The sequence below is a fragment of the Excalfactoria chinensis genome, chromosome 2 (genome assembly GCF_039878825.1).
Source record: "Excalfactoria chinensis isolate bCotChi1 chromosome 2, bCotChi1.hap2, whole genome shotgun sequence".
Lineage (NCBI taxonomy): Eukaryota > Metazoa > Chordata > Aves > Galliformes > Phasianidae > Excalfactoria > Excalfactoria chinensis.
In genome coordinates this window covers 138138603-138164754 of record NC_092826.1, presented here as the reverse complement: position 1 = coordinate 138164754, position 26152 = coordinate 138138603, and the positions used below count along the sequence as shown (strand labels likewise).

At 56.5% G+C, this 26152-nt stretch overlaps 1 protein-coding gene across 2 annotated transcripts; it reads left to right on the top strand.

Moving 5' to 3' along the window:
• On the top strand, positions 1 to 25672 carry NBEAL2 (neurobeachin like 2). 2 transcript variants are annotated; one of them, XM_072328240.1, is made up of 55 exons: positions 1 to 193; positions 4376 to 4464; positions 4706 to 4849; positions 5676 to 5757; positions 6083 to 6195; positions 6268 to 6350; positions 6857 to 6942; positions 7620 to 7893; positions 7968 to 8074; positions 8489 to 8572; positions 8657 to 8740; positions 8869 to 8967; positions 9704 to 10275; positions 10354 to 10486; positions 10556 to 10675; positions 11182 to 11509; positions 11597 to 11679; positions 12132 to 12224; positions 12691 to 12862; positions 13398 to 13531; positions 13609 to 13768; positions 13846 to 13948; positions 14451 to 14604; positions 14773 to 14931; positions 15011 to 15170; positions 15327 to 15412; positions 15512 to 16204; positions 16283 to 16461; positions 16550 to 16709; positions 17661 to 17798; positions 17903 to 18208; positions 18388 to 18537; positions 19313 to 19470; positions 19553 to 19677; positions 19753 to 19873; positions 19949 to 20106; positions 20393 to 20526; positions 20636 to 20743; positions 20858 to 20953; positions 21035 to 21159; positions 21232 to 21372; positions 21455 to 21585; positions 21660 to 21769; positions 21846 to 21963; positions 22037 to 22134; positions 22219 to 22335; positions 22409 to 22498; positions 22576 to 22685; positions 22806 to 22978; positions 23134 to 23228; positions 23334 to 23450; positions 23541 to 23702; positions 23785 to 23933; positions 24130 to 24265; positions 25107 to 25672. In XM_072328240.1, the coding sequence occupies exons 1-55, from the start codon at positions 143 to 145 to the stop codon at positions 25209 to 25211; spliced, it is 8256 nt and encodes a 2751-aa protein (XP_072184341.1). In that variant the 5' UTR covers positions 1 to 142; the 3' UTR covers positions 25212 to 25672. The 2 variants fall into 2 exon arrangements, with proteins under 2 accessions (XP_072184341.1, XP_072184342.1); XM_072328241.1 differs by lacking the exon at positions 1 to 193 and adding an exon at positions 2968 to 3028.
• Positions 25673 to 26152: the final 480 nt, after the last annotated feature.

Genomic DNA, 26152 nt, shown 5'->3' with positions numbered 1-26152 from the left:
GCCGAGCCCCCTCCTACCCTCAACCTTAACCCGCCCCCCCTCTCCCTTCTCCTCCCCCTAAGCCCCTCACCCCCAGCTATGCCCCCCCCGGGGGCCGCAGGGCCCTGAGAGCTCCGCCCGGTCCGGCCCGGCCCGGCCCGGCATGGCGTCCCGGGAGCGGCTCTACGAGCTCTGGATGCTGTACTTCGCCAAGGTGAGACCCCCCCCCATCTCTCCTTTCCCCCCCCCCCATCCCAACCCCAATCCTCCTCCTCCCCAGTTCAGATGTCCTGCACCCCCCCCTCAGCCCCTTCTCTATGTTCGCCCCTCCTTTTTGCCACCCCCCCACCCCGGCTGTATCTCTACCAATTTGGGATCTGGATCCTCCATATCCCCCCAATTTAAGAGCTCTGAGATCCCCCCCCCCTACACCTGCACTCCCATATTTACAGCTCTGAGACCCCCCCTCCCCAGTCCTCATCCCCAATTTGGGGGCTCTGCATTCCCCCATTTGCACCTGAGGGTCCTCAAGAACCACCCTCAACCCCCCCCCCCAGTTTGTGAGCACCTACCCATGCCCTTCCCCCCTTATATTGGAGCCTCTGTGACCCCCATTCTCCCCCATACCTTCACCCCATCGATTTGATCCCCCCCCCCTTCACCCTTCCAGACTTTCAAGGCTCTGAGACCCCCACCCCAAACCCTCCTCACCCTCTTCATTCAGGTGCTCTCCCCATATCCCTCATCGAGGACTCAGTGATATCCCCCCCCTACCTAAATCACACCCCCAAAAAAAGCCTTGAAACCCCCTCTATCCTCCCCACCCCCCATTCAGGGCTTCAGTGCCTCCCTCCCCAGACTGGTTCTCCGTGCCCAAGGGGGAAGCAGACCCTCTTTTTTCCTCCCCCCCACCCCATTACCCCCACTTAGGGAAGGCTCCATAACGTCCCCCCTTTTGCTTGTGTCGGTCCCCCCTCCCAGCAGCAGGTGCGGCCGCGATGACATTGGAGCCACGTCCGGGCTTCATTGCTCTCCATTGGGGCAAGCAGTCGGGGAGGAGGAAGGGGGGGGGGGGGGGGCGTCCTACACCTTTATGGGGGTCTCATGCTTTGGGGGGAGTCCCACTTCATTGCGTCCTTGCCCCCCCCTCCCACCCCCATCCATCAGATTTAATTCCACTCAAGCTGCCAAAGCTTTGTTCATTTGTTCATCCCCACATGGCGGGCATCCCCAACGATTTGGGTACATGGGGTTTAACCCCCCTCCCCAAATCCTCACAGCCATCACCTCTGGGGATTCCTCCAGCTGCCCCCCACCCACCCCATCCTTTTTTGGGGGTCCAAACGTTGCATTTTGGGTGGTGTTAGCACCCAGCATGGCTTTTAGGGACGAGTGGTGACGCCTTTTGGTCTCACACCGGTGTAATTAGGATCCAGGCTTGTTAGGTGAAGGTGGGGGGGGGGGCTTCGTCTCATTTGGGATTATCCCTGCGCAGAACACAGGGGGTCTTCAGGTCTCCCCTCTTCCTCCCTACCCCCCCGCCCCCAATAGAAGCGCTGTTAGGAAATCCTTGAATATTGGCAGAAAAAGGGATATGGGAACGGTGAAATACAGGGGAGGAAGTGATGGCAGTCAGTAAAGGGGGGAGCCAGTATGGAACTGGGATGTGATGGGAGGTCAAGCTGGGGGGGCACATGGGGACAGGTGCTGTGCTGGGGGGGCTGTATGCCCGTTTATATGGGGGCATGTGCCGTGCCATAGGGATGTGTGTGCTCTTATGGGGACAGGTGCCGTCGCCATCGGGATGTGAATGCTCTTAAGGGGGCAGGTGCCACGCCGTGGGGCTGTGTGGGGACGTGTGCTGTGCCATTGGGGTCTGTGTGCTCCTATGGGGACACGTGCCGTTGTCATTAGGGTTTGCACTGCTGTCTGGGGACGTGTGCCGTGCCTTTGGGGTTTGCATGCTCTTTTGGGGACGTGTGCCATAGCATTTGGGTGTTTGTGGGAACATGTGCTGTGTCGTCAGGGTGTGTGTGTGCTGTTATGGGGACAGGTGCCATGCTGTCGGGCTGTGCACACTGCTATGGGAACATGTGCTGTGCCGTCGGGGTGTGCACAGTGCCGTGTCATTGGGATGTGTGTGCTCTTATGGGGCCGTGCTGCCAGGGCTGTCACCCCCCCAAGGCAAGTCACCACAGTGACAACCCCAAGCAGCCACCCTGCCTGCTGCCTATGGATGTGTCTGTGATGAGAAGGAAGCCTGTTCATTACCTGAGCTGAGCAGGGGGCTTTGGAGAGGATGGGGTCCGACTCGCAGTGGGCACGGCGTCACCATTGGGTACCAAACCGCACTGTAAGACTGCTGGGGGCCAGACCCTAACCTGAACTCCCATAGGGACTGAGCTATAGGGTGTGTGGGGACATGGGTCACCCCTCGGGGACAATGGCACAGAGGTGCTGGCTCTGAGAGCACCGTTCCCAGGCGGCTCAGCGCCATGAGCCCTAAAGCCACCCAACAGGCTCTGCCAGCGGGGCGGGCACGGCGGGGGCGAGCGGCGCGCCATGGGACGCCAGCATGGGGATAAGGGGTACACGGTAAGGCGGTGCTGACAGCAGGACAAGGGGGACAACAGCAGGATGCCACTGAGGTGGGATGTTGGGAACGGGCCGACTCGTTGCAACCCATGGGGTTGGGTGTCCCCAGGGCTGCCCGTGGCACAGCGGGATGCTCCGTGCGCACAGCGCTGACAGCAGCCCCGCGTGAGCCTCCCCAGGAGGAAATGTCGTTGGGGCCACGAGTGACTTGGCATTTCCTGAGTCTCTCGTATGCTTGAAGCAAACTAAAGGGGATGGGGGGGGGGGTGGAGTGGAAGGAAAAAAATAATAATAACATCAACCCCCCCCCCTCCTTTCCCCCCCCCTCCTCCTCCTGCGCCCTGCTGTCGCGTGTCCCCGCGCGCGTTTCCGCTCCCCGTCCTTGCTCTGGCGGTGGCGGCACCGGGGGGCCATGGAGCCGTGCGGGTGTCCCATCACCACGTCCCCCATACAGGTAATGGGGTGTGAGGCCACCCACCCCCCCTCCTTGGGGCGCTGGGGAGGAGCGCTTCCCTCCGGTGGTGGGTTTGCGTGCTGCTATGGGGGGGGTGAGGTGTTTGTGGGATGCTGGGCTTTAAGGGGCTGGTGCTGGGGGGGTCGTGGACATGCAAGTGGTGGTGGAGGGATGGTCCTTGCAAGGGTTGGGGTGTGTGGGATCAGAGAGTGCTCCATATGGGGTGCACAGACATCCATGTGTGTTCTATGGGGTGCGTAGGGATCACCCCATGGTGCTCCGTGTGGATGATACCCAAGGGTGTTTTGTGGGGTGTACAGGGGTATGGATGCTCCACGGTGCTTATGGGGTGCAGAGGGATGGGGTGATCCCAGGGTTCTTCATGAGGTGAATGGGAACAGGGGTGACCCCAAAACTTGTGGGGCACCCCAAGGTTCTGCACATGGCCACGGGGTGCACAGGGATGTGGGTCACCCCACATTGCTCTGTGGGGTTCACAAGGGCATGGGTGATTGAAATATACTTGCTGTGGTTTGTGGACACCATGGGGTGCCCTATGGGGTCATGCATGGCTCCAAAGTGCTCTGTGGGGTACATGTGGGCTTGGGTGATCCTATGGTGCTTTATGGGGTCTGCTTCCAGGCTGCTCCATGGAGACATGGGTCGCCCTAAGGTGCTGCATGGTGTGCACAGGGATGAGGTGACCCTACAGTGCTCTGTGGGGTACATGGAAACCCCAAGGGCGTTTTGTGGGGTGCAGAGGGACGTGGGTGACCCCAGAGTGCTGCATGGGCACAGGGACACCCAGGAACCATGGCTGTGAGGCGTTGGGTGAATCACCCCTTGCACAACCCTATGAGGAGTGGGGCCCGTATGCTACTTGCTGATTGGCTGCGTCATCCTAAAGGGCCAGGTGCTCTTGCTGCTGATTGGCTGGTAGCTCTGTGTGCTGATTGGTTGGCAGCTCTACAGGTTTTTTTTGCTTCTCTGCGTGCTGATTGGTCAGCAGATCTACAGGTTGTGCTGTTCTGCGTGCTGATTGGCTGGTGGCTCCAGGGGTGTGTGGCCACTTGCTGTGCTGATTGGTCAACGGTTGAGAGAGGGGGAGGGGTTGGGGTTGTGACTGTTTTGCATGCTGATTGGCCAGTCTTCATGGCACTGGATCCCTGCCAAACACCCATTGGCCAACAGTTCCCAAGGGGCTGTGCTGATTGGCTGGAGGATGGATTCCCCCAAATAGGAGCTGATTGGCCAGCATCCAGCCACCCCTTTGGGGTGAGCACTACAAGGGTCTCTATCCCCCACCCCAATAAAAGAACAAACATGACTGGAATCTCCCTGTTGCAGAAGGACCTGGCGTACCTGCAGCAGTGGCTGGAGGCCTTTGTCATGAACTTCGAGAAGGTCATAGCCGTGCCCTCGCTGGAGCCCCGCAGGTGAGGATGACCCCCCTTTCCCCCCATCCTAATCCACCCGTTCCTCTCTCCCTTCCTCCCCCCTCCCCCCAACCACTCAGAACTCAGCTTTGGGGTTTTGCTGCAGCTCATCCGTTGCGGTTTGCAGCCATCCGGCCCCAGACAGGAGGTTTTTAGCACCGGGTTGGGGTGGGGGTAGGTTCCATCCTGTCTGTTTTCCCCTTCTCTTGTTAACTTATTTTCCATCCCCTGCCCCCATCAGGCCAGAGGAGGCAGTGTCAGAGATCCCAGTGCTGCCACGAGAAGTACTACAGGTGCTAAGCCAGAGGTTGGCACAGTGTGTGGGGCAGGGCCCCCGCCTCGGGCAAGCGTTGCTGCTCCTCAAGTTCTTCATCATCATCTGCAGGTGGGTGCAGGACCCCATCATGTACAGATCCCAGCTGCATACCCCCCCAGATTGCATCACTCCCCCTGCAAAAGTACATATTCCCTTCTCAAAAGTCTACTCTGAAAGTGCATTGTGTGTTCACCCCCCCCCTGTAAAGTGCATCATGTTGTGTCCCCAGTGTGCATTGTGCACGTGCATCGTATCACCCCCTCAATACACATCCCATTCTGACCCCCCCCAAAAAGTGCATCATACTCCTTTAAAATCTCATTGAGCACTGTGCCCCCCCCACAGAAAAGAAGCATCAATCCCCCTCCCTGGAAAACAATGCATCTTATCCCCTTAAATTCTTCATGTCCCCCCCCCCAGGTGCATCACAGCCCCCCAAGTGCATCGCATCCCTCTCTGTACTCCTTCCCATTAAGCAGACACTCCCTTCTTGTTCCTGTTCCTCTCCCGGGGGGGGGCCCTGTGGCTGCCTGGCCCCTTCCTGTCCACTGCTCTCCTGGCGCCGCTGCCTGCACACCGCAGATAAGGCTGTGCTGATGGCAGTCTCCACTTGCTCCCACCCGATCCTTGGCAGCCAAAACATCCCTGGAGGCCCCCCCGGCAAGGAGACTGTCCTTTTGTCCCCCCCCCTTCATTCCCAGCCACCAAAGCCTTTATATTTAGCACTGGAGGGGAGCCAGGTCCTGAACAATGGGACTGCACTGGGCTTTGGGTTTGGCTGCATAGCGTGGGAGGATGGGGTCAGCCCAGGACGTAGCCTTGGTAGGCAGTTATCCCACTCTCTAGGTGTGTTATTCCCTCACCACCCTTTCCCTATGGCATTTACACCTTGCAGGAACCTCGAAAATGTCCAGACCGACAAAACCCCCGGCTTCATCCCGGAGGTGCTGGCACTGCTGCGGATCTGTGCCAACAAGGTGAGCATTGCCATCACCACGACCCCGATCCTCAGTGCTGGGAGGGCAGATATGGGGTCAGGATGAGGAAGGGGCTGTTTTGTACCCACCTGACTCCAAATTGTAGCAGACAGGAGGAAAGAAGTGGGATGGGGGCAAACGTTTGGGCACCGTTTTGGATTGCAAGCTTAAATCCTATTGAGTATCATCTGGGGGCAAAAGGATGCTTGGGTACCACTTCGTGGCATCTTTGTACACAGGGATGAATCCCAGCGGGACAAAGCTGGAATAGGAGGGATTTGGGGGTGTTAATTAGGATTTACCTTTCTCTTCCTGCCCCTGGCAGCTGCGCTGTGGCCAGGAGGATGGGGCACAGCTGGAGAGCGTGATGCTGTATGGCCTGCACCTCTGCGAGTGCCTCTTTGACCCCTACCAGACCTGGCGACGGCAGCTGAGCGGGTGAGCACCAGGGCCATGGATCCTTGTATCCTGTACCCTTCTTCTCCCTGCTCCTCATTTCTCTCCTTCCAGAGAAGTTGTCAGCACGAAGGAGAAGAACAAATACAAGTTCGCCCCTGCTGCTTTACCCCAAGAGTTCGACGCCTTCTTCCAAGGTACACCCATCACTGCTCCCTGCAGCCCCTCTGCTTTGTGTGATCTGAGCAGCAATCCCTGAAGGCTGAAGTCTTTTTATTACCCTGTGATTAACTCTGAGTTTTAAATCCATTGTTGGGCACCACGGTGTACAGCGCTGGGCCTATTTTGGTTAACACCTGACAGAAACAAAGCTTGGCTGGGGAAGCTCTGAAAACCCCATCACTGAGTTGTGAAATAGAAACCCCCTCCGGGTTAGGGGGCTGCAGAAAGCACCTAAAGTCCCGGAGAGCTGTTAGTGGTGCTGACTGTGAATCCCCACTCCCCAGCTGAGCCCTGTTGTAGAACCAAAACCTCTAGATTTTTACAACAGAAATCTCCTCGTGCTGCAGCCAAAGCTGAAAATAGCTGAGGGGTTTATGCTCCCTCCCCCCTTCATCAGCAACAAGGTTAAGGGTGGGTTGTGGGGTGGATAGAAAAGGGAATTTTTGCCTTTTATTTTCTGCTGCTTCTCTTGTACTTGCAGAATGTTTCCAGCCTGGTGGGCAGCTCCCCGATGAGCTCCAGCTCCGACTCATCCACCTCTTTGGAGCCATCCTCTCTGGGGCCAAGGTGGGCTGGGGACATGGGAGACAATGCTGCTCTGCCAAACCTTCCCTCCTCAGACTTTGCTGAGACTAAACTGCAAAGCCTTATTTATTACAAGCGAGATGCTTCGCTGCAATTAGATACCTTAATTCTCCAAAGCTTTATAGAATCATAGGTAAAACTGCAAGCCAAAATTCATGCTTTTAACCTTAAAAAGTAAAAATGAAGGTAGGGAGTTGTCTAAACTGAAACCGCTCCAGCAGAGTTTGCTCACCAGCAACAACAAGTTCAGATCTGGGATGCAGCTGAGATCATCTTAGCTGGAAAAATCAGAGCTGAACACAGACAAGTTCTAATCAACCCAGTGCTTAAGAAAGCAGAGTTTGATTAACATCTCCTAAATGTGCTTGGAGTTAGTTTGCATATATCAGAAGCAGGCAGGAAAGTAGCAATGCATTGTGCAGATATCAGAGATTCATAGAATCATAGAATGACTTGGGTTGGAAGGGGCATCCAGGATCACCAAGCTCCAACCCCCTGCCACAGGCAGGGCCACCGACCTCCATATCTAATATTAGACCAGGCCACCCGGGGCCGCATCCAACCTGGTTTTGAACACCTAACATAGCTTAAATGTGGGATTTTATGACAAATAAAAAAGAGATTTGGTTTTTGTTTTGTTTTCTTTTTCTCCCTGACAGTCCAATGCACTGCAAGCCATTACGCCGGCGGCACTGGAGGTGCTGCTGGGAGTGCTGCGCCGGGTGAGCTCAGGGCCACCACCATGTTCTGGGCTACTGGGACTGACACTGCGCAGTGTGGTGGCAGCTGTGCATGCCCTGCATGCCAGCAGCCCCGGTCCTGTGCCCCTGCGCATGCTGCTGGATGGGTACTTCAGAGTGCTCAATGCCGACCCCACTGCCGTGTCACCAGAGGCGGCCGGAGGGCTCATCGCACTGCGGGTGCAAATGTTGGGTAAGTTGGGCTTTGGGGAGCAGGATGGGGTCAGGGTGGGTGCTGAGCCCTGTTCCCTGCTCTGCCCATTGTAGATGCCATCCCGGCCATGTTGAGCTGCGATGACCGGCCGGTCCTGCAAGCTGTCTTCTTGAGCAATAACTGCTTTGAGCACATCATCCGCCTCCTCCAGAACAGCAAGGTACCAAAGTGCTGCACCATGCCTGCACACAGCAGGGTTGGGCTTTGAGATGGGGTTATCCAGTACCAACCCCCTGCCCTGGGCAAGGACACCTGCCATAGACCAAGCGCCCAAAGCCCCAGCCAGCCTGGCCAGAGATCACAGCTGTTCTGAGCAGTCTGTGTAAAGAATTTCCCTCTAATATCCAACCTGTATTTCCTCTCTTTTAGTTTAAAACCATTTTCTCTTGTCCTATCAGTGTCTGCCCATGTTAAAAGTCATTCTTGCATTTTTTTCTTGCTTGCACTGCAAGCAGTGCCAGGGTGGAACCACTCCAACACCATCCCTCTACCCCAGAGCAAGGCTGGAATGGTGCATAACCTTATTTTTTCTCCCCCCACCATCCCCTGTTGGTCTCTGTCTTCCCCACCCCAGCTCTACCTCAACAGTCCACAGGATGCAAGTGAAGCCTACAATGAGCTCTCTGTGCAGCCACCAGCCAGCAATGGGCTCCAGCAGGTATTCTGAGAAGCTACCCCACAGCTCATCTGCCTGGTAGGATTAGGGGTGATGCCCACAGCTGACCTATCACCTGTCCCACAGGTCTTAGACAGCAGTGCCGATGCCATCGCAGTCCATGCCATCAGTGTGCTCACAGCCATCATGAGCAATTCACCCTCTGCAAAGGTGGGAATGGGTGGAGGATGTCCCCGAGCACAAATGGCTTTGGGGTTTTTCAACCCGAAGAGATGCTTTGGGGTGATGCAGCTCACCCTGGAGCTGCTGTAGGACCTCATGTACGTGCATGCTTGCAGGAGGTGTTTAAGGAGCGCATCGGCTATGCCCATCTCTACGAGGTGCTGAGGAGCCAGGGCCAGCCCACGCAGCGCCTGCTCCAGGAGCTCCTCAATATGGTAAACACTCCCTTAACTGATCCAGAAGCCCCCCCATCTCCCATAAGCCCTATTCTCCTTCACTCCAAGCAAACTGCTCTGTGCTGGCATCTCAGTGGAGCAGACAGGCTGGTCTCAGCCCTCTTTCTCATCTCCAGTCTCCACTGGGTCTCCCTCCCAGGGTGATCACACCATCTTCAACTTTGAATTATGCTCAGCTTTGGGAGATTCAAGCCTATTTAAATGCTGTGCTCTTTGCTGTGGGACTGCTGGGTGTGTGGGGGTCTCCAAGGTTCTCAGTGCAGGCAGGAGATTCTCCCTAGTTGCTTGGTGCACAGGGATGTCTTGTCATTTGTTGCATGAAGGTCTCCAAGAGTCTTGGTGAAGGGGGCTCCCCAAAAGTCTTGATGCACAAAGGGGCTTGCTTTGCAGAGGGTCTCCAAGGCACTTGGTGCAGGGAGGTCCCCCAAAAGCGGTCATGTACAAGGCCTCTCCCAAGATGCTTGGTGCACAGGATGCCTCATGAAGGGGGGTCTCCAAGATAGCTTGGTGCATGAGGGTCTCCAACACACCTGAAGCATGGGGGGCCCCAAAATGATTGGTGCACAAGGGCCTCCCAGGACACTTGGCTCATGAGGGTCTCCCAAAGTGCTTGGTGCACAAGGGTCTCCACCACATATCCAAGTTGGCTAGGAGAGGATTCATCTCTCTCTCCATATGGTGAGGACCTCACCAACTATCTTCTGTATTCCGGCAGGCGGTAGAAGGTGACCACAGCTCCTTCCCAGCACGTCCCATCTGCAACGAGCAGCCCCTGCTCCTGCTTCTGGCCTGGCTTCCAGCACTGGCATGCCGTGAGCTGCAGCTCTTCCTTTCAGAGCGGCTGCGGCAGCTATGTGAAGCCTCTCTGCCCAGCCGCCTCACCTGTGTCAAGGCAGGCATGGTGGGCAGCCTGCTGGTTGCTCTGGCCTCAGAACCAGCGCTCCCACCTGCCTGCTCCGAAAACCTGCTGGAGCTGCTGCGTGTGCTGGGCAGGCTTTCTATCCGACCTGGCGAGCTACGGCAGCTGTTGAGGCTGCTACGGCGTGAACGGGGCCGAGGTGCACACCCATACACAGCACCTGTCCTGCGGGTGCTCTCAGGCATGGCACGGGCTGAGGGACCCCCACGGGCACTGCAGTACTTTGACCTGACACCTGGCATGGCAGGGATCATGGTGCCTGCCGTCCAGAAGTGGCCTGGAGGTGCCTTCGCCTTCCATGCTTGGCTCTGCCTCAGCGAGGAGGAGTTCGGGCCACCGGCGAGGCCAAAGAGGAGGCAGCTCTACAGGTGAGGATGGTGAGGATGGGGTGGTGAGGGTGAGGATGCTAAGATGCGACCGTCCCCACTGCTCTGTCCTCTCTTCAGCTTCTTCACAGCCAGTGGGACAGGCTTTGAGGCTTTCTTCACCACCGACGGCATGCTGGTGGTGGCTGTCTGCACCAAGAAGGACTACATGACGGTGGCACTGCCGGAGGTGGCCTTCAACGACTCATCCTGGGTGAGTGATGTCCTCATCTCCATCCTCGTGATTTGGGACACCCTTCACACCTCTTGCTTGTTCCCACAGCACTGCATTGACATTGTCCATGTCGCTGGCCGCCGGCCATTCGGCCAGAACGTGGTCAGCATCTACGCGGATGGACACCTACGGAAGACAGCACAGCTCCGCTTCCCATCCCTTCATGAGGTCAGGGCCATCCCCAGCATTGCTTCATCCTGCTCTGTGACACTGGCTGGGAAATGAGCACTGCTTCTTTCACAGGCTGCCCAGGGAAGTGGTGGAGTCACCATCCCTTGAGGTTTTTAAGAACTGTGGAGAGTTGGGCACTTGGGGGTATGGTTTACTGGGCATGGTGAGGGTGGGAAGGGATTAGACTTTGTGATCACAGAGGTCTTTTCCAGCCTAAATTATCTATATCTAAATTATAGGACAAGAGGAAGTGGCCTTAAGGTGTGCTAGGGAAGGTTTATGTTGGATATTAGGAGGAACTTTACAGAAAGGGTTGTGTAGCAGTGGAGCAGGTTGTGCGAGGAAGTAGTTCGTGTCACCGTCCCTGGAAGTATTTAAAAGACTTGTAGATGTGGTGCAGTGGGAGCTATGGTACTGAGCTAGACTTGGCAGTGCTAGGGTCACAGTTGGACTTGATAACCTTTTTCAACTGAAATGATTCTATGATCTCTCCTCCCATGCAGTCCTTCACCTCCTGCTGCATTGGCTCTGCGGGGCACCGCACCACCACAACGGCTTCCAGCAGCAGCCACCCACCGCCGTCCCATGGGCTGGAGCTGACCTTCCCCCCACACCCCGTGCTCTGCCGCTCACAGTCCTTCCCTGCCACCCTGGGTCCCCACGCCTGGACTCCCCTGCAGCCCCCCACTGAGGGGGTGGTGTCCACCACGGCAGCTGGCAGCCAGGATACCGAGTGGGGCACCCCTACTTCTCTCGAGGGCCACCTGGGCTCTGTGGCTATCTTTTGTGAAGTGCTGCAGCAAACCCAGGTCAAGGCACTCTTCTGCCTGGGTACGTAGGGGCTGGGCACATCAGTGAGGCTGCTGGTGGCAAACACATCTCCAGCCCTTCCCCACTGACCCCTCTTTCTTCACTCAGGTCCAAACATCGCATCACCGTTTACACTGGAAGGTGACCTGGTGGAGCTCAGCAGCAAGCTCCTGCTGTACTACACCCCACAGGTGAGGACAGACCCATGAAGATGCTCCCACTTTGCCTGAACTCACCAGGACCTTCCTCTGTATGGGAGATGTTGAGCCCATGTCCATATCTTCCCATCTTTTCCCACTGAGATTTTTTGGAGTCACGCACTGATCATATCATAGAACCATAAAATCACAGACTGGTTTGAGTTGGAAGGGACCTTAAAGCCCATCTACTTCCAGCCCCTGCTATGGGCAGTCACTACCCACCAGATCATGTTGCCCTAGTCCCCAACCATACTGGCCCTGAGGACTGCCAGGTATGGAACATCCATACCTTCTCTGAGCAACCCATTCCAGTGCCTCACCACTCACTCTCTGAGTAGAGAATTTCCTTCTAACATCTTTAAGTCTTCCCTCTTTTAATATCCCTTTTGTCCTGTGCCCAACAAGCGTCCACTGTCTTCATAGATTGGGATGCTCTCTTCTAGGCCTGCAGAAATAACATCTGCCTGGACCTCTCTCCCAGCCATGGCTTGGACGGGAGGCTGACGGGGCATAAGGTGGTCAACTGGGATGTCAAGGTACGTTGGGTGCCAGGTGGCCCATCCTGACCCCATGGCCTAGGGTACCCTTGGGTTCAGGGCAGGACCCTTGTGGGGTGTTACATGGCCATGGTAGTTCCCTAGCAGGGGGGCTGGGGGAGTACATGGTATTGGTTCTACCAAGGACCTATGGGTCCGCCAAAGTCCAGCTATTCCATGGCCCTCCCAAGGACCTCTTTGCCTTGTGGGTCCTTAGTGTCCAGAATGGGCTCCATGGGTGGTTATTGCAGGGGAACACATGCTTCTGAGCAACCTGTTGGAGGTGTGTGCTGTAGGATAGCCCAAGGCACATTTCACTCTTTGCTGGCCACAGGGCCTTGTGCCTTGGGCAGGATAGATCCTGGGGATCCCTGGCCCTGGGTGGATGTGCAGCTGCCTTCCATACACGACCATCACCACGCAGCACCCAGGGGCAGACAGCAAAGCTTCTCACCTCTCTTGGTAGGACGTGGTCAACTGCGTGGGTGGGATGGGCGTCCTGCTGCCCCTCCTTGAGCAAGTGGTGACCAAGAAGGAGGAAGCTGAGGATGAGCAGGAAACCAATGACCTGGTAGGGCCAGAGCTGACGTCCTCCAGGAATGCCCAGGGCATGCTCATCCCATTGGGCAGGTCCTCAGGTAAGAACACTGAGGGGGATGTGGGGCAGGAGCCACCCTGCTTGGGTAACTGGACATAACCCCACTGCCATGTAGGTGCTGCCTACACCTGGCTGGTATTTATTACAAACAAGAGAAATCTTGTCTAGAACACCCAAGATTCATGGGGTTATGGAGAAGCCTTGCCTTTGCTAACCTATTTTAAGGTTATTATGACCAAATTAGTCATAAGTGAGAAGTTCTATGAAGATGAAGGTGGTTCAGTGTTGCTTACCTCCAGTTTTGAGTTTGCTTGTGATCTCTGGTGTCTTACTGTAGACTTAGGTTCATGCAGAAGCCTTACACCCCATAGGAAACATGAGATTTCTCCCTACTAACTTTCAGGTAGCTCAGAGCAGCTGAGGTTTCCACTCAGTTAAACTGAAGGGGAATGGGTGAATGGGGTGGCAAGTGCATGGAGAAAAGGCAGTGACAGGGTCACCAGAATGCCCAGATGTGGGAAGGAGCCTGCAGGGAGCAGGGCTGATGGCACCCAGCTCTGCCCTATGCCTTGCAGAGAGCCGGCTGGAAAGGAACAGCGTGGCTGCCTTCTTGCTGCTGGTGAAGAACTTCATACGCAACCACCCAGTGAACCAGGAGAGCCTGGTGCAGTGCCACGGGCCGGCCATCATCGGTGCTCTGCTGCAGAAGGTGGGGGCTGCCACAGCTACCAGGCTCCATCCTGGATCACTCTCCAAGCTACAAACCTCCCTTCTCACCCTGGACAGGTGTCCAGCCAGCTGCTGGACATGAGCACACTGATGGCCTCGCAAATCCTGATGGAGCAAGTGGCCTCTGAGGGCAGTGGACTGCTGCTGCACCTCCTCTACCAGCATCTCCTCTTTGATTTCCGCATCTGGAGCAACAGTGACTTTGCTGTCCGATTAGGTGGGAGCAGGGGCACCTACAGGGAACCCTGGGGTGGTGATGTGGCCACCGGGGCCACTCATGTCCTCTCCATGCAGGTCACATCCAGTACCTGGCCAACGTCATCAAGGACCACAAGCAGCGCATCCGCAAGAAATATGGGGTACAATACATTCTCGACTCCATCCGGACGTACTATGGGTGAGCTGCTGCTTGTAGCTGGGGTATCAGCCCCCAGACACCAGCACCATGGTGGGCTTGGTCTTTGGGAGCTGCACACTGAATTAGATGCTTTTATTTGAGATCATACTCCCCCTGCAAGCATGCCATGGAAGCATTGTGGTAGGCACTCCTGTTCCCCATGCCCTGTCCCTTCAGAGGCCCGGTACATGGAGTGGATGTTTCCTTGTGTGCATAGTTGGCCTGAAGGGATGTTCATTGTCCAGGAGCTGCTCAGGCTTCTTGTTGGAATTTGGGGTTGCGCTTATGATGAGTGACAAGGAGAAAAAGAGTGGCTGTGTACTCCCCAGTGGGAATATCATAGAATATGAGTTGGAAGGAACCCCTAAAGGCCATCTGACCCAATTATCCTTCAGTGAACAGGGGACACCTATAGCTTGATAGGTTGCTCAGAGAGCCGTCTCCAGACTGACACTGAGTGTATGCAGGGATGGGGCATCCTCCACATGCATCTCTTCCTCAGTTCCTCCAGGGAGAAGTCCACAGCTACTGATGACATCAAAACAGTACAGACATCCCTCTTCAGCCTGGTGAAGGATTTCTTCTGCAGGAGCTTCTCTGGAGAGGAGATGCAGAGCTTGCTGAACTATGTGGCCGCAGCACAGGATGAGCAACAGGTATGACTTCTGGCCATCCAGGTCCCACCACACCACCCCCAACATTGTCTTCAGACAACTAGGGCTGGCCCTGCTCTTGGCAGTGGTCAACAGGCAAGTGGGGAAAAGACACTGAGGTATTGGTGGGGTGCATGGAGGACAGCATGCAGCCATCCCCGTTGCCTGCAGGTCTGCGGAGCACTGGAGGTGATACACAGCCTGCTGAAGGGCTCACCCTCCCAGGAGCAGCTTTTTGCCTTCCTCTTTGAGCCAGGCCATGTGGAAGTCCTCTTCTCACTGCTGGTACAGAAGAAGTTCTCAGATGAAGTACGGGAAAGAGTCTTCAGGGTGAGTCTTGTCTCTGGTATTGTCCCTTGAGGCTGGGGTGTCCCTGCAGCAGCATCACCACCCCTTTCTACCTTGCCAGGTGCTCTACAAGATGCTGAAGTATGAGAAGGTCCCTGAGCGCTGCAAGAGCCGCTTGAAGTTGAAGGACATTGGGTACCAGGGGCTCATTGCCTGCCTCAGCGACATCCCCTGTTCCATGTTGCTCTTCCGCTGCCTCTCAGAGCAGGTCCTTGGGGCAGGTACCGTGTGTCCTGCCCAAATCTACCCTGTCCCATCCTGAATCATACCACAAGGGCCATCCTGTTGGCTTACCACAGGGCTCAACCAGCTGGGGGTAAGCTTTGGGGGCCTTTGATGGCTTTTGGAGACAAAAAGCCCTCTCTCCTTGCCTGCAGACCCTCCTAACTACAAGGATTTGGTGGCCGTGGTTTACCTGTCTCACCGGGCTGACCTGACCGTCCGGCTCGATATCTGCCGCAAGGTAAGCAGAGCCATCCATCCCCAGCCAATTCAGAGTGTCCAGCCACCCCGAGAGGAGCTGAGGTGACTCCATTGCATCCCTCCCTTTCTCCTTCTGCAGCTCTTCCACTTGATCTACGCACAGCAGGACATGGTGAGGCAGCTGGCCAGGCTGGCAGGCTGGCAGGACACCCTCACCAAGCTGTACGTCAAGGAATCCTATGAGTCCCGCCAGCACAGCCTCAGCCACTCGGGCAGTGGGGGCTGCCTCGAGCTCCTCCGCTTCACAGACCACCCCAGCAAGGAGACTGAGGTGGGCAAGGACAGTGTGGGCAGCATGAGCCCACTGCCAGCCGAGCTGCAGGAGGTGGATGTCTTCCTGCCTCTGGGCTACGAAGCCTCGGACCAGGAGCTCTCTGAGGGCTTCTCCGACCACTCCATCTCGCCCAGCGGCCGCACCAAGTCCTTGCACTCCTACAACTTCAAGTCCTTCGACTCCTCCGACCGAGCGAGCCGCTCTTCCTCCAACCCTGGGGATGTCCCCTTTGATGGTGTCTACCACCCACTCTCACCTTTCTCCACCTCACCCTTCGACTTGGGGCTCGACCTGGCCAGCACCAGCTCCATCGCCACAGCCGAGAGTGGTGCACAGACACCCGCCAGCGGCCCTGGAACTCCTTCACCCCTGGAGAGCTTCAAACCCTTTCCAGGGATGCGAAACCGCAAGAGCTCCAGCCTCTCCAACGTGCTGGATGAGAGCAGCTACCAGGACGCTCTGCCTAGCGACAACATCTCCAACACCAGCAACCCCCAGGTGAGCCGCAATTCACAGCGCTGCCCAGAAAGGTGATACCGTTGGGAATCTCTAATGCTTTTCCCCCTCCCCTGGCAGCAAACGCCTGAGGAGGAGCTGTGCAACCTCCTGACCAACATCATCTTCTCGGTGACGTGGCGTGGGGTGGAGGGCTGTGATGATGCTGCATGGAGGGAACGCGGCCAGGTCTTCTCCGTCCTCACCAAGCTGGGCACAGCGTGTGAGCTGGTGCGGTCCCCTGATGAGATCAAGCGCAGGTTTGCAGGGGGAATGCAGGCTCTGTGGTTGTACTGTAGGGTGTCCCGGGGTGGTGGCCACCCTGCAGAGCCACCTGCTGTCCCACAGCTTGCTGGAGATGATGCTGGAATCAGCGCTGACGGACCTGAAGGAGTCAGGGCCAGCCGTGCTACCCGGTCTCACCCACAATGCACTTAAGCTGCTACGGCTGCTCCAGGACTTCTTGTTCTCTGAGGGACACAACAACCAAGCCCTGTGGAGTGAGAAGGTGTGTGGTTGCAGGCATGGTCCCAGGTTGAACCCTACACCTTGGTGCTGGTCTCTAGCCCTGGAATCAGCCCTGATCCTAAACCCAGCCCCTAACCTGTAAACCACAAGCCTAACACTAGTAACTAGCCCATGCCCTAATCCTAAAACCTAATCCATAACCTGTAAATTCAGCCCCAAACTCTAAAACTAACCCTAAACCTTAGTCCCATCTGTACACACTTGCCATAAGCCCCAGCTCTAACCATAGGTCTTAACCCTAAATCTAACAGAACACCCTGTTGTAAACTTAATCCTAATGCTAACCACTAACCCTGTTAACACTTGATCCCCAACCCTGCCCCTAACCTGTAGCCTGTAAACCTAATCCTAGAAACTAACCCATGCTTTAATTCTAAAACCTTGCACTAACCCATAACCTATAAATCTGACTTATAAACCAGATTCAAAACCTTTAGCCTAACACTACAATCTTACTGTGAACCCCAATCCTATAACCTAGCCCTAAACCCTCATCCTAACTCCTTAACCCTACACAACCACCATGAGCCCAAACCCTATACCTAATCCAATCTGTAATCCTATACCCTGTCCATCATTTAAAATCTATAATCAGACCCATAACCCTACCCCTATATTCTAAACCCTAACCCTAACTCATAACCTGGAAATCTACTTAGACCTCCTAAATCTGAATCCTGAACCTTAAACCTCAACCCTAACCCCAATCCTAACACTTAATCTTAGCCCTACACCATTACCATAAGCTCCGACCTGCTACCCTGATGTCAAACATGCCCTAACCTAATCCCCCTGTCCTAACGCCAACCCTTCATCCCATCCCCGACCCGTAATGCAAACCCACATCAAGCAAAGTCAGCAATGTCTGGGAGCTGGGGACAGACCTGCTGGCTTTGTGAGGACTCACCGTGTCCCCCCATATCCCCCTCAGATCTACGAGGGGGTGAGCAGCCTGCTAGACAAGCTGGGCGTCTGGTATCACCTGGCCAATGGCACCTCTGACCTCAAGGAGATGGCCCAGACAGGGCTGCGCATCCTGGTGGGCTACACCCTACTGCAGGACCCCCAGGTAGGTCACCCCTTCCCTGAGCTCCAGAGCAGACTTCAGTACTTTTGGGTGTCCCCAACTAATGCCCCATTTTCTTTGTGTGTTTCCCCCACCACCACCCTAAGCTGCACTCACTGGCCTACGTGAAGCTGCACAGTCTGCTGCAGACTGCCACAGCCCCCAAAAAAGATGAAGCTTGCTACCTGCTGGGCAAGCTGGAGACCCCACTGCAACGTTCACTGGATGCCAAATCAGAGACTTTCTCCTGGCTGGTGCCCATTGTGCGCACGCTTATGGATCAGTGCTACGAGACTCTGCAGTTACAGCAGTTCCTGCCCTCGTTGCCTCCCACCAATGGCAGCCCCACGTTCTATGAGGACTTCCAGCAGTTCTGCACCACCCTTGAGTGGAGGAGCTTCATTGAGAAGCACGTGGGTGCCACGGGGTATGGGGTGGTATTGCTGGGGGTGCTGGGGAAGTTTAAACTTGAGTAACATGCCGGAACTGGGTTGACCTTCAACAAAAGAGATGCTCATAACTGGATGAACAATAGATGGTGCTGGTGCCAGCTCACCCTACAACAGCTCTCTTTTCTCTACTTGCTCTTTAGGTGCAGCCCACCATGGCCCAGTTTGAGATGGACACATTTGCCAAAAGCCACGACCACATGTCCAACTTCTGGAACGCCTGCTACGATGCCATGATGAGCAGCTCCCTGCGGAGGGAGAGGGACAAGGCAGACAGCCGGAAAATGTTCCAGGTATTTCCTCCTCCTGGCCTCAGGGACATCACCATGGGGACGGGCTTCTTGTCCCGTGGCCATGGTTCTAAACCCAAGGGTGTCATACTGTGGCCATGCTTCTTTCCCTCACCCCAGGGTCATGCTCGTCACTTTGGGAATGTAATCCTGGATGTGCTCCTTACTCCAGAATGTCATCCTAGGGTTGTGCTCTTTAACTTGAGGGCATACTCCTCACCCCAGGGACATACTCCTCACCTTGGGGACATGATCCTTGAGATGTGGTCCTCATCCCAGAGATGTTATCCTGGGGACATCCTTCTCACCTCAGAGATATTGTCCCAGTGATACGCTCTTCACCCCTGGATGTCATCACAGAGATTTGCTCCTTGTCCCAGGGACATTGTCCAAAAGACATGCTCCCCACCCCAGCATCATGCTCTTCATCTTTGGGACATGATTCTGGAGATGTGTTCTTCATCTCATCCCAGTAGTGTACTCCACATCCCTGGGGCACAGCTGTACGATGGTATCCCTGACCTTAGGAACATGCTCCTCACACCAGGAACATCATCTGAGGGTCACCCCAGGGTCATGCCTCTCAGCATGAGGACACGATCCTGGGGATGTTCTCCTCATCCCAGGGGTGTTATCCTGGAGACATCCTCCTTACCCCAAGAGATACTGTCCCAGTGATATGCTCTTCAGCTCTGAGATATTGTCCCAGGGATGAGCTCCTTGCCCCAGGTACCTCCCCAAATCCCATCTTCACATCACCCTTCCTCTCCCTTGGCAGGAGCTGGTTCTGGAGCCAGTGGCAAAACGCACCAAGGCTGAAAATGCCCGTCATGCCAATGTGCTCAAGCAAGCCAACAACCACCACAGCACAGTGCTGAAGCAGTGGCGCTCCTTGTGCCGCCTCCTCACTTCACCTCGCTCTGCCTGGGCTGACCGGTGAGTACCCATTGCCCCCCCTCCTCGGATACAGGGGTTCACAGATGGGGGCCTGGGCTGCCTTATCCCCTTCCACCCTCAGGAACCCACCTGAGGTTCGCTGGAAGCTGTCAAGTGCTGAGACTTACTCCAGGATGCGGCTGAAGCTGGTGCCCAACCTGAATTTTGACCAGCACTTGGAGGCCAGCGCTCTGCGGGACAACCTGGGTGAGGCAAATGGGGGCTCCTTGACCCCTCATTCCCCCTGCCAGTGGGGTGCTTACTGACCCCTCCTCATTTCAGGAGCTGATAACCTCCACAACCCTGCCGAGTCCCTCCCACTCGCCATGGCCAAGGAGGCTAAGGTGAGCGAGCTGGAGGATGACCAGCTGGCCGAGGAGGATCTCCCCATCCTGGACACCCAGTGAGTGCCCCTATCCCCTTCTGTTACACTTGGTCCCCCAGGCTGGGAGTGTTCTCACCACCCCATGTCACCCAGGGCTGAGCCCAAGGAACAGAACCAGAGGGAAAAGCTGGTGGTCTCAGAGGACTGCGAGCTCATCACAACAGTGGCTGTTGTCCCTGGCCGTCTGGAGGTGACAACTCAGCACGTCTACTTCTACGATGGCAGCAGTGAAAAAGAGGAGACAGAGGGAGGTAACAATATGTGCCTGAGGCTCAATCTCTACCTCATCACTGGTCTTAGGAAGGTTATAGTGGGTCCTTGCAGCACAAGTGGGATGAAGATGCCTCCATCCATCCCCTGTCCCCCCTAAAGTCCATCTCTGTGGATGCTGACCCTTTTGGGGTGCTCTCTCCTCAGTGTGGGCCAGCCCCATGCTGCTCCCTGGGGTGATGCTGTCCCCAATTTCTGCCTCATCCCCTACCTGTCTCCATGCTGTGTTGTCGGTGAATCCTGTTGTGCTCTGTGCTGTCCCTGCAGGGATTGGCTATGACTTCAAACGCCCCTTGTCCCACCTGCGCGAGGTCCACCTGCGCCGCTACAACCTGCGCCGCTCTGCACTTGAGCTCTTCTTCATCGACCAGGCCAACTACTTCCTCAACTTTAAAAAGAAGGTGACAGCACCTCATTCTCCAGCTAGGCATCTCCTCAGTGTCCTAGGGCCATGTCAGTGTCTATGTGGGGACCTTGAGCTCACCAGGGCTCCTGTCTCCATCCCTGCAGGTGAGGAACAAGGTCTACTCCTGCATCCTGGGTTTACGGCCCCCCAACCAGATCTACTTTGGCAGCCGCTCGCCCCAGGAGCTTCTGAAAGCCTCAGGGCTCACCCAGGTATCCATATCCTCCTGAGAGAGGACAAAGGGTTGCCCCTAGTGGGGACAGATACGGGGTTTGCTCCATCCTCTGCCCCCTAAATCCACCTCTGCCATCATCTCTTTGCTTCAGAAATGGGTTTTGCGGGAGATCTCCAACTTTGAGTACCTCATGCAGCTCAATACGATTGCAGGACGCACCTACAATGACCTCTCACAGTACCCTGTGGTGAGCAATCTGTGTCCCCTCCCCAAGCTGAATAGCGACGATGGGAGCCCCCCAGCCTGACTTTCTTCCTTTCCCACCCAGTTCCCCTGGATCCTGCAGGACTACGTTTCAGAGACGCTTGACCTCACCAACCCGTCTGTGTTTCGGGACCTGTCCAAACCCATTGGGGTTGCCAACGAGAGGCACGCACGGGATGTGAAGGAGAAGTGAGTAACCCCAAAAGGAAGAACCAGGGGATCAGAGCTCCGGCCCTGACTCCCCCTGCTTTGCCACCGCAGGTATGAGAGCTTTGAAGACCCCACGGGCACTGTGGACAAGTTTCACTACGGCACGCACTACTCTAATGCAGCAGGCGTCATGCACTACTTGATCCGCACTGAGCCCTTCACCACGCTGCACATCCAGCTGCAGAGCGGCCGGTGAGCACCCAACAGTGGGACCCAGGGCTTGGGACAGAACCACTGTCACCCCCAGGGTCCCACAGATGCCCCGTGCCACCAGGTTCGACTGCTCAGACCGGCAGTTCCACTCGGTGCCAGCAGCATGGCAAGCCCGCATGGAGAACCCAGTGGACGTCAAGGAGCTCATCCCTGAATTCTTTTACTTCCCTGAATTCTTGGAGAACCAGAATGGTAATGGAGGGACCAGGCTGGGGATGGGGACAGGATGGTTGTACCCCTGACTGCTGTCTGCACTCTGCCCACAGGCTTTGATCTGGGCTGCCTGCAGATATCCAACGAGAAGGTGAGCGATGTGGTGCTGCCGCGGTGGGCACGCTCCCGTGAGGACTTCATCTACCAACACCGTAAAGCCCTGGTGAGATGCTGGAGTGGGGTCATTCTGGGGGGAAAACAGGCATTCCCAGCCCCCCTGACACCCAGTGCCCATTCAGGAATCAGAGTACGTCTCGGCCCACCTCCACGAGTGGATCGATCTCATTTTTGGGTACAAACAGCGAGGCCCGGCCGCTGTGGAGGCCCTCAACGTCTTCTACTACTGCACATATGAGGGTGAGCTATGGGGACGTGGTGGGGGGTGCCCTCTGGGTGGCCTCATTGACGCCCCCATCCCCCCATTCCCCAGGTGCTGTGGACCTGGATGCCATCGCTGATGAGACACAGAGGAAGGCTTTGGAGGGTATCATCAGCAACTTTGGGCAGACACCCTGCCAGCTGCTGAAGGTGGCTCATTCCTTCCAAAAAACCAAAGCCCCCTGCCTCATTTGAGGAGGTGCTACCCCATTTTCATGGCTTTCTCCCCCACAGGAGCCCCATCCTGCCCGGATGTCGGCTGAGAGCGCAGCCCGAAGGCTTGCGCGCCTGGACACCCGTCCACCCAACGTCTTTGAGAACCTGGACCAGCTCAAGTCCTTCTTTGTAGAGGTGGAGACAGGGACGTGGGGTGACAGGGAGGCACCAATGAGGAGGGGACCCACTGACTGTGTGTTCCCTGCAGGGCATTAGTGATGGTGTGTCCTTGGTGCAAGCTGTGGTCCCCAAGAACCAGGCTCATTCCTTCATCACTCAGGGATCCCCCGACGTCCTGGTGAGCAAAGGGGAACTAGAGGATGCCAGTGTTGGGTGTCCCTGGGATGTGTCACAGCTGTCACCACCTCTGCCCAGGTCACCGTGAGTGCCAACGGCTTGCTGGGGACCCACAGCTGGCTGCCCTATGACAAGAACATCTCCAACTACTTCAGCTTCACCAAAGACCCCACTGTTTCCAATGCAAAGTGAGCTCGCAAGGATAACCTCTGTCCCTGGGTTCCTTGGGTCACACAGTGTCCTGGGGTGCTGGTGGTGCCATTCACCTGCCTGTGTCCTTGTCACCATCCCATGTTCCTCCACTCCAGGACCCAGCGTTTCCTGCAGGGCCCCTTTGCCCCCGGTGCCGACCTGTGCTCCCGCACTCTGGCTGTGTCCCCTGATGGGAAACTGCTCTTCAGCGGGGGACACTGGGACAACAGCCTGCGTGTTACCTCGCTGGGCAAGGGGAAGGTCATTGGGCACATCACCCGGCACATAGGTACAGTAACCCCCTCCGCAGGGTGCCAGGGGGACCTGAGACCATGCAGGGACATCTCCCCGGACTCCCATCTCTATATCTGTCTTGTTGCCACCTGATGCTAAGACACCTTGGTGCAGGAACAGCAGCTCACAGTATCTTCCTGCATGTCACAGATGTTGTTACCTGCCTGGCACTCGACCTGTGTGGCATCTACCTCATTTCTGGGTCCCGAGACACCACCTGCATGGTGTGGCAGGTCCTGCAGCAGGTAGGTGGCTGCACCTTGTGCCAGCTCTTAGCATGAAGACAGTCACTGCTGGGATCGTGCAGTGTCATTCCAAGGTCCTTGAGGTCCCTGTGTGCCTTCCACCAGGGCGGGTTTTCCAGCGGCTTGGCCCCCAAACCCATCCAGGTCCTGTACGGCCACGACGACGAGGTGACGTGCGTGGCCATCAGCACCGAGCTGGACATGGCTGTCTCAGGCTCCAAGGTGAGCCGGGGCAGGTGGTGTGGCTCATCTCTAGGTGTCACAGCCACCGAGCAGCACCAACCACCACCACCTTGTCCCCTTTCTCCTTAGGATGGCACCATCATCATCCACACCATCCAACGGGGGCTCTTCATGAAGTCCCTGCGGCCTCCTGGTGAGAGCTCGCTGCCTGCTGCCATCACCCACCTGGCTGTGGGGCCAGAGGGGCAGATCGTCACCCAGAGCGCCGTGGGCGAGCGTGCTTCCCTGAAGGTGAGGTGGCACGGCAGGGCTGGTGTCCCCACGTCCCCCACTCCCTCCTCTCCGTTATACCTCGTTTTGCTCTCTCTTGAAGGATAAATTCACGCTGCACCTCTACTCAGTGAATGGGAAGCACCTTGCCTCTGTGCCATTGGACCAGGAGGTGACGGCCATGTGTGTGATGGAGGAGTTTGTGGTACTGGGGACCATGCAGTGTGGGCTGGAGATCCGTGACCTCCAGAGGTGAGGGGTAGAATCATCAAATCATTATGGTTGGAAAGGACCTCTAAGATCACCAAGTCCAACCATCAGCCCATCACCACCCTGCCCACTGAACCGCATCACTCACCATGCCATCTGATGTCATTGTGCCCATCCTGCTGACACCCCCTTGAGATTCCCATGGGTTCCAATCCCCCACATCTCCTCTTCTTTGCAGCCTCCGGCCAGCAGTGAACCCCGTGCCCATGCGGGTGCCCATCCACAGTGTGTCGGTTACCAAGGAGAAGAGCCACATCCTTGTGGGGCTGGAGGATGGCAAGTTGATCGTGGTGGGCGCCGGGCAACCCGCAGAGGTGAGCACAGCCATAGGGATAGAAGGGGTCAGGGCAGGAGGTGGAGGAGGGTCACAGGGATGCATCCCCTGTGCTCAGCTGGGCTGGGGAGCTCTGCTTGTCCTCCTCACTCCCAAAGTGGAGAGGAATAGGGATGGGGTAGGGTATGATTGGACTGGGAGGGAATGTGGTGTGTTGAGATTGGGCAGGATGGGATGGGATAGAATGGATGGGTTGGGTTGGGATGAGATGATGGGACAGAAGTTTGAGTTGGTTTGGGGTGGAGTGGGACAGAATGAGTGAATTGGGTGAGGATGGGGACTGTTGGGTTGGGCCAGAATGGATGGATTGGGTTGGGTTGGATCAGAAGGGTTGGGATGGGATGGGGCATGGCAGAATGGATGGGTTAGATTGGTACAGAATGGGTTGGGTTGAAACAGAATGGATGGACTGGAGTGGGGTAGGACAGACAGGATGGATGGGACAGGATGGGTGGGATGGGGATGGGAATGAGGATCCACCCAAGGGAAGGGTATGGGGTTTGAATGGAAGTGGGAGATGGGGGGCAGTTGTGGGGTGGGCTTGAGGAAAGGATTGGTGATGGGGATGGGGAATGCAGGTCAGGAAATGGATGCAGAGGATGGAAGAAGGACTGGAATGGGAACTTCAAATGGGATGATGGGGGAGTGAGGATGAATTTGGGGTTGTGGAAGAAATGGGAGATGAGGATGGAGCTGGGGATACAGAAGGGGATGAGAATGGGCTTGGAGCTGTGGAAGAGGATGGGGATGGAGATATGGAAGGGAATGGGAATGGGATGGGGATGGGCTGTGGGGCAGTTGCTGACCTCCCTGTCCCTTAGGTGCGCCCCGGCCAGTTCCACCGGCGGCTCTGGCGTTCCACCCGCCGCATCTCCCAGGTCTCAGCCGGTGAGACGGAGTACAACCCCACCGAGGGCAAGTCCTAGGCTGGCACCCCACACCCGGCCCCAATGGCCTTCCTACAGCACCCGGCCCCTCCTGGGGGGGCACGGCATGAAGGGGGACCCCGATCCTCCTGCAGCAGCACCCCGAGCCCCTTGCAAGCCAGGGGGTGAGGATAGGAGGGTTGAGCCCCGCGGGGGCTGCACGCTCGGCCCCATGCCGTGGCCTTATCCAGCCCCATTGGGATGGGGGACAGCAGCACGGATACGGGGGGTGAGGAGGTGCTGGGGGGGGGGCCCCTTGCTGGGAAGGGGGTAACACATCCCCCCCCCACCCGCTGGCCAGGAGCCGGCTGCACTCCCCCCCCCTAACCCCTCCCCAAAGTGTTTTTTCTATCAATTTCTAGCTCTTTTACAGAAAAAAAAAGAAAAAAAAGAAAGAAAAAAAGAAAGAAAATGAATAATATATCTGTCTATAAGAAATAAATGTGCACAAGGCCCTTGTCTGCCCCGCGCTGTGTCTGTTAGGGACATTCTTTCCACCACCCCCCCCCCCCTTCCATGCTGTGTTTTTGGGATGCGGTGAGGGCACGGGGCCCTTCTTTTCTTCCTGCCCTACATAGCAGGGCTGGCCTGGCACTGACTGTGCTCCGGGCTGGGGGCCAGTGGCCCCAGTGTCCCTGCAGGCTGTCTGTGCTGTCCCCAGCCTGCCTGGCACACGGGGGCACGTGGCAACCACCTTTTGCTCCATGTCACGAGCGTGGGGGGTCTCAGCTGTATCCCCACGTGTCACAGGCATGGGAGGTCTCAGCTGTATCCCCACGTGTCACCATCATGGGGTGTCAGCAGCTGTGTCCCCTGGTGTGATGAGTGCCGGGGGTCTCAGCTATATCCCCCTGATGTCATGATTGTTTGAGGGGGGGGGGTCTCAGCTGAGTCCCTCTGGGTCACCAATGTGATGGTCTGCTGTGTTCACACTTGTCACG

Bases quoted from the DNA above. Each gene is read 5' to 3' on its own strand.
- NBEAL2 (XM_072328240.1), top strand. From the start codon at position 143: ATGGCGTCCCGGGAGCGGCTCTACGAGCTCTGGATGCTGTACTTCGCC. The intron at 20,744-20,857 runs GTATCCATATCC...TCTTTGCTTCAG, and splicing joins AAGCCTCAGGGCTCACCCAG to AAATGGGTTTTGCGGGAGAT. The intron at 22,499-22,575 runs GTGAGCAAAGGG...ACCTCTGCCCAG, and splicing joins AGGGATCCCCCGACGTCCTG to GTCACCGTGAGTGCCAACGG.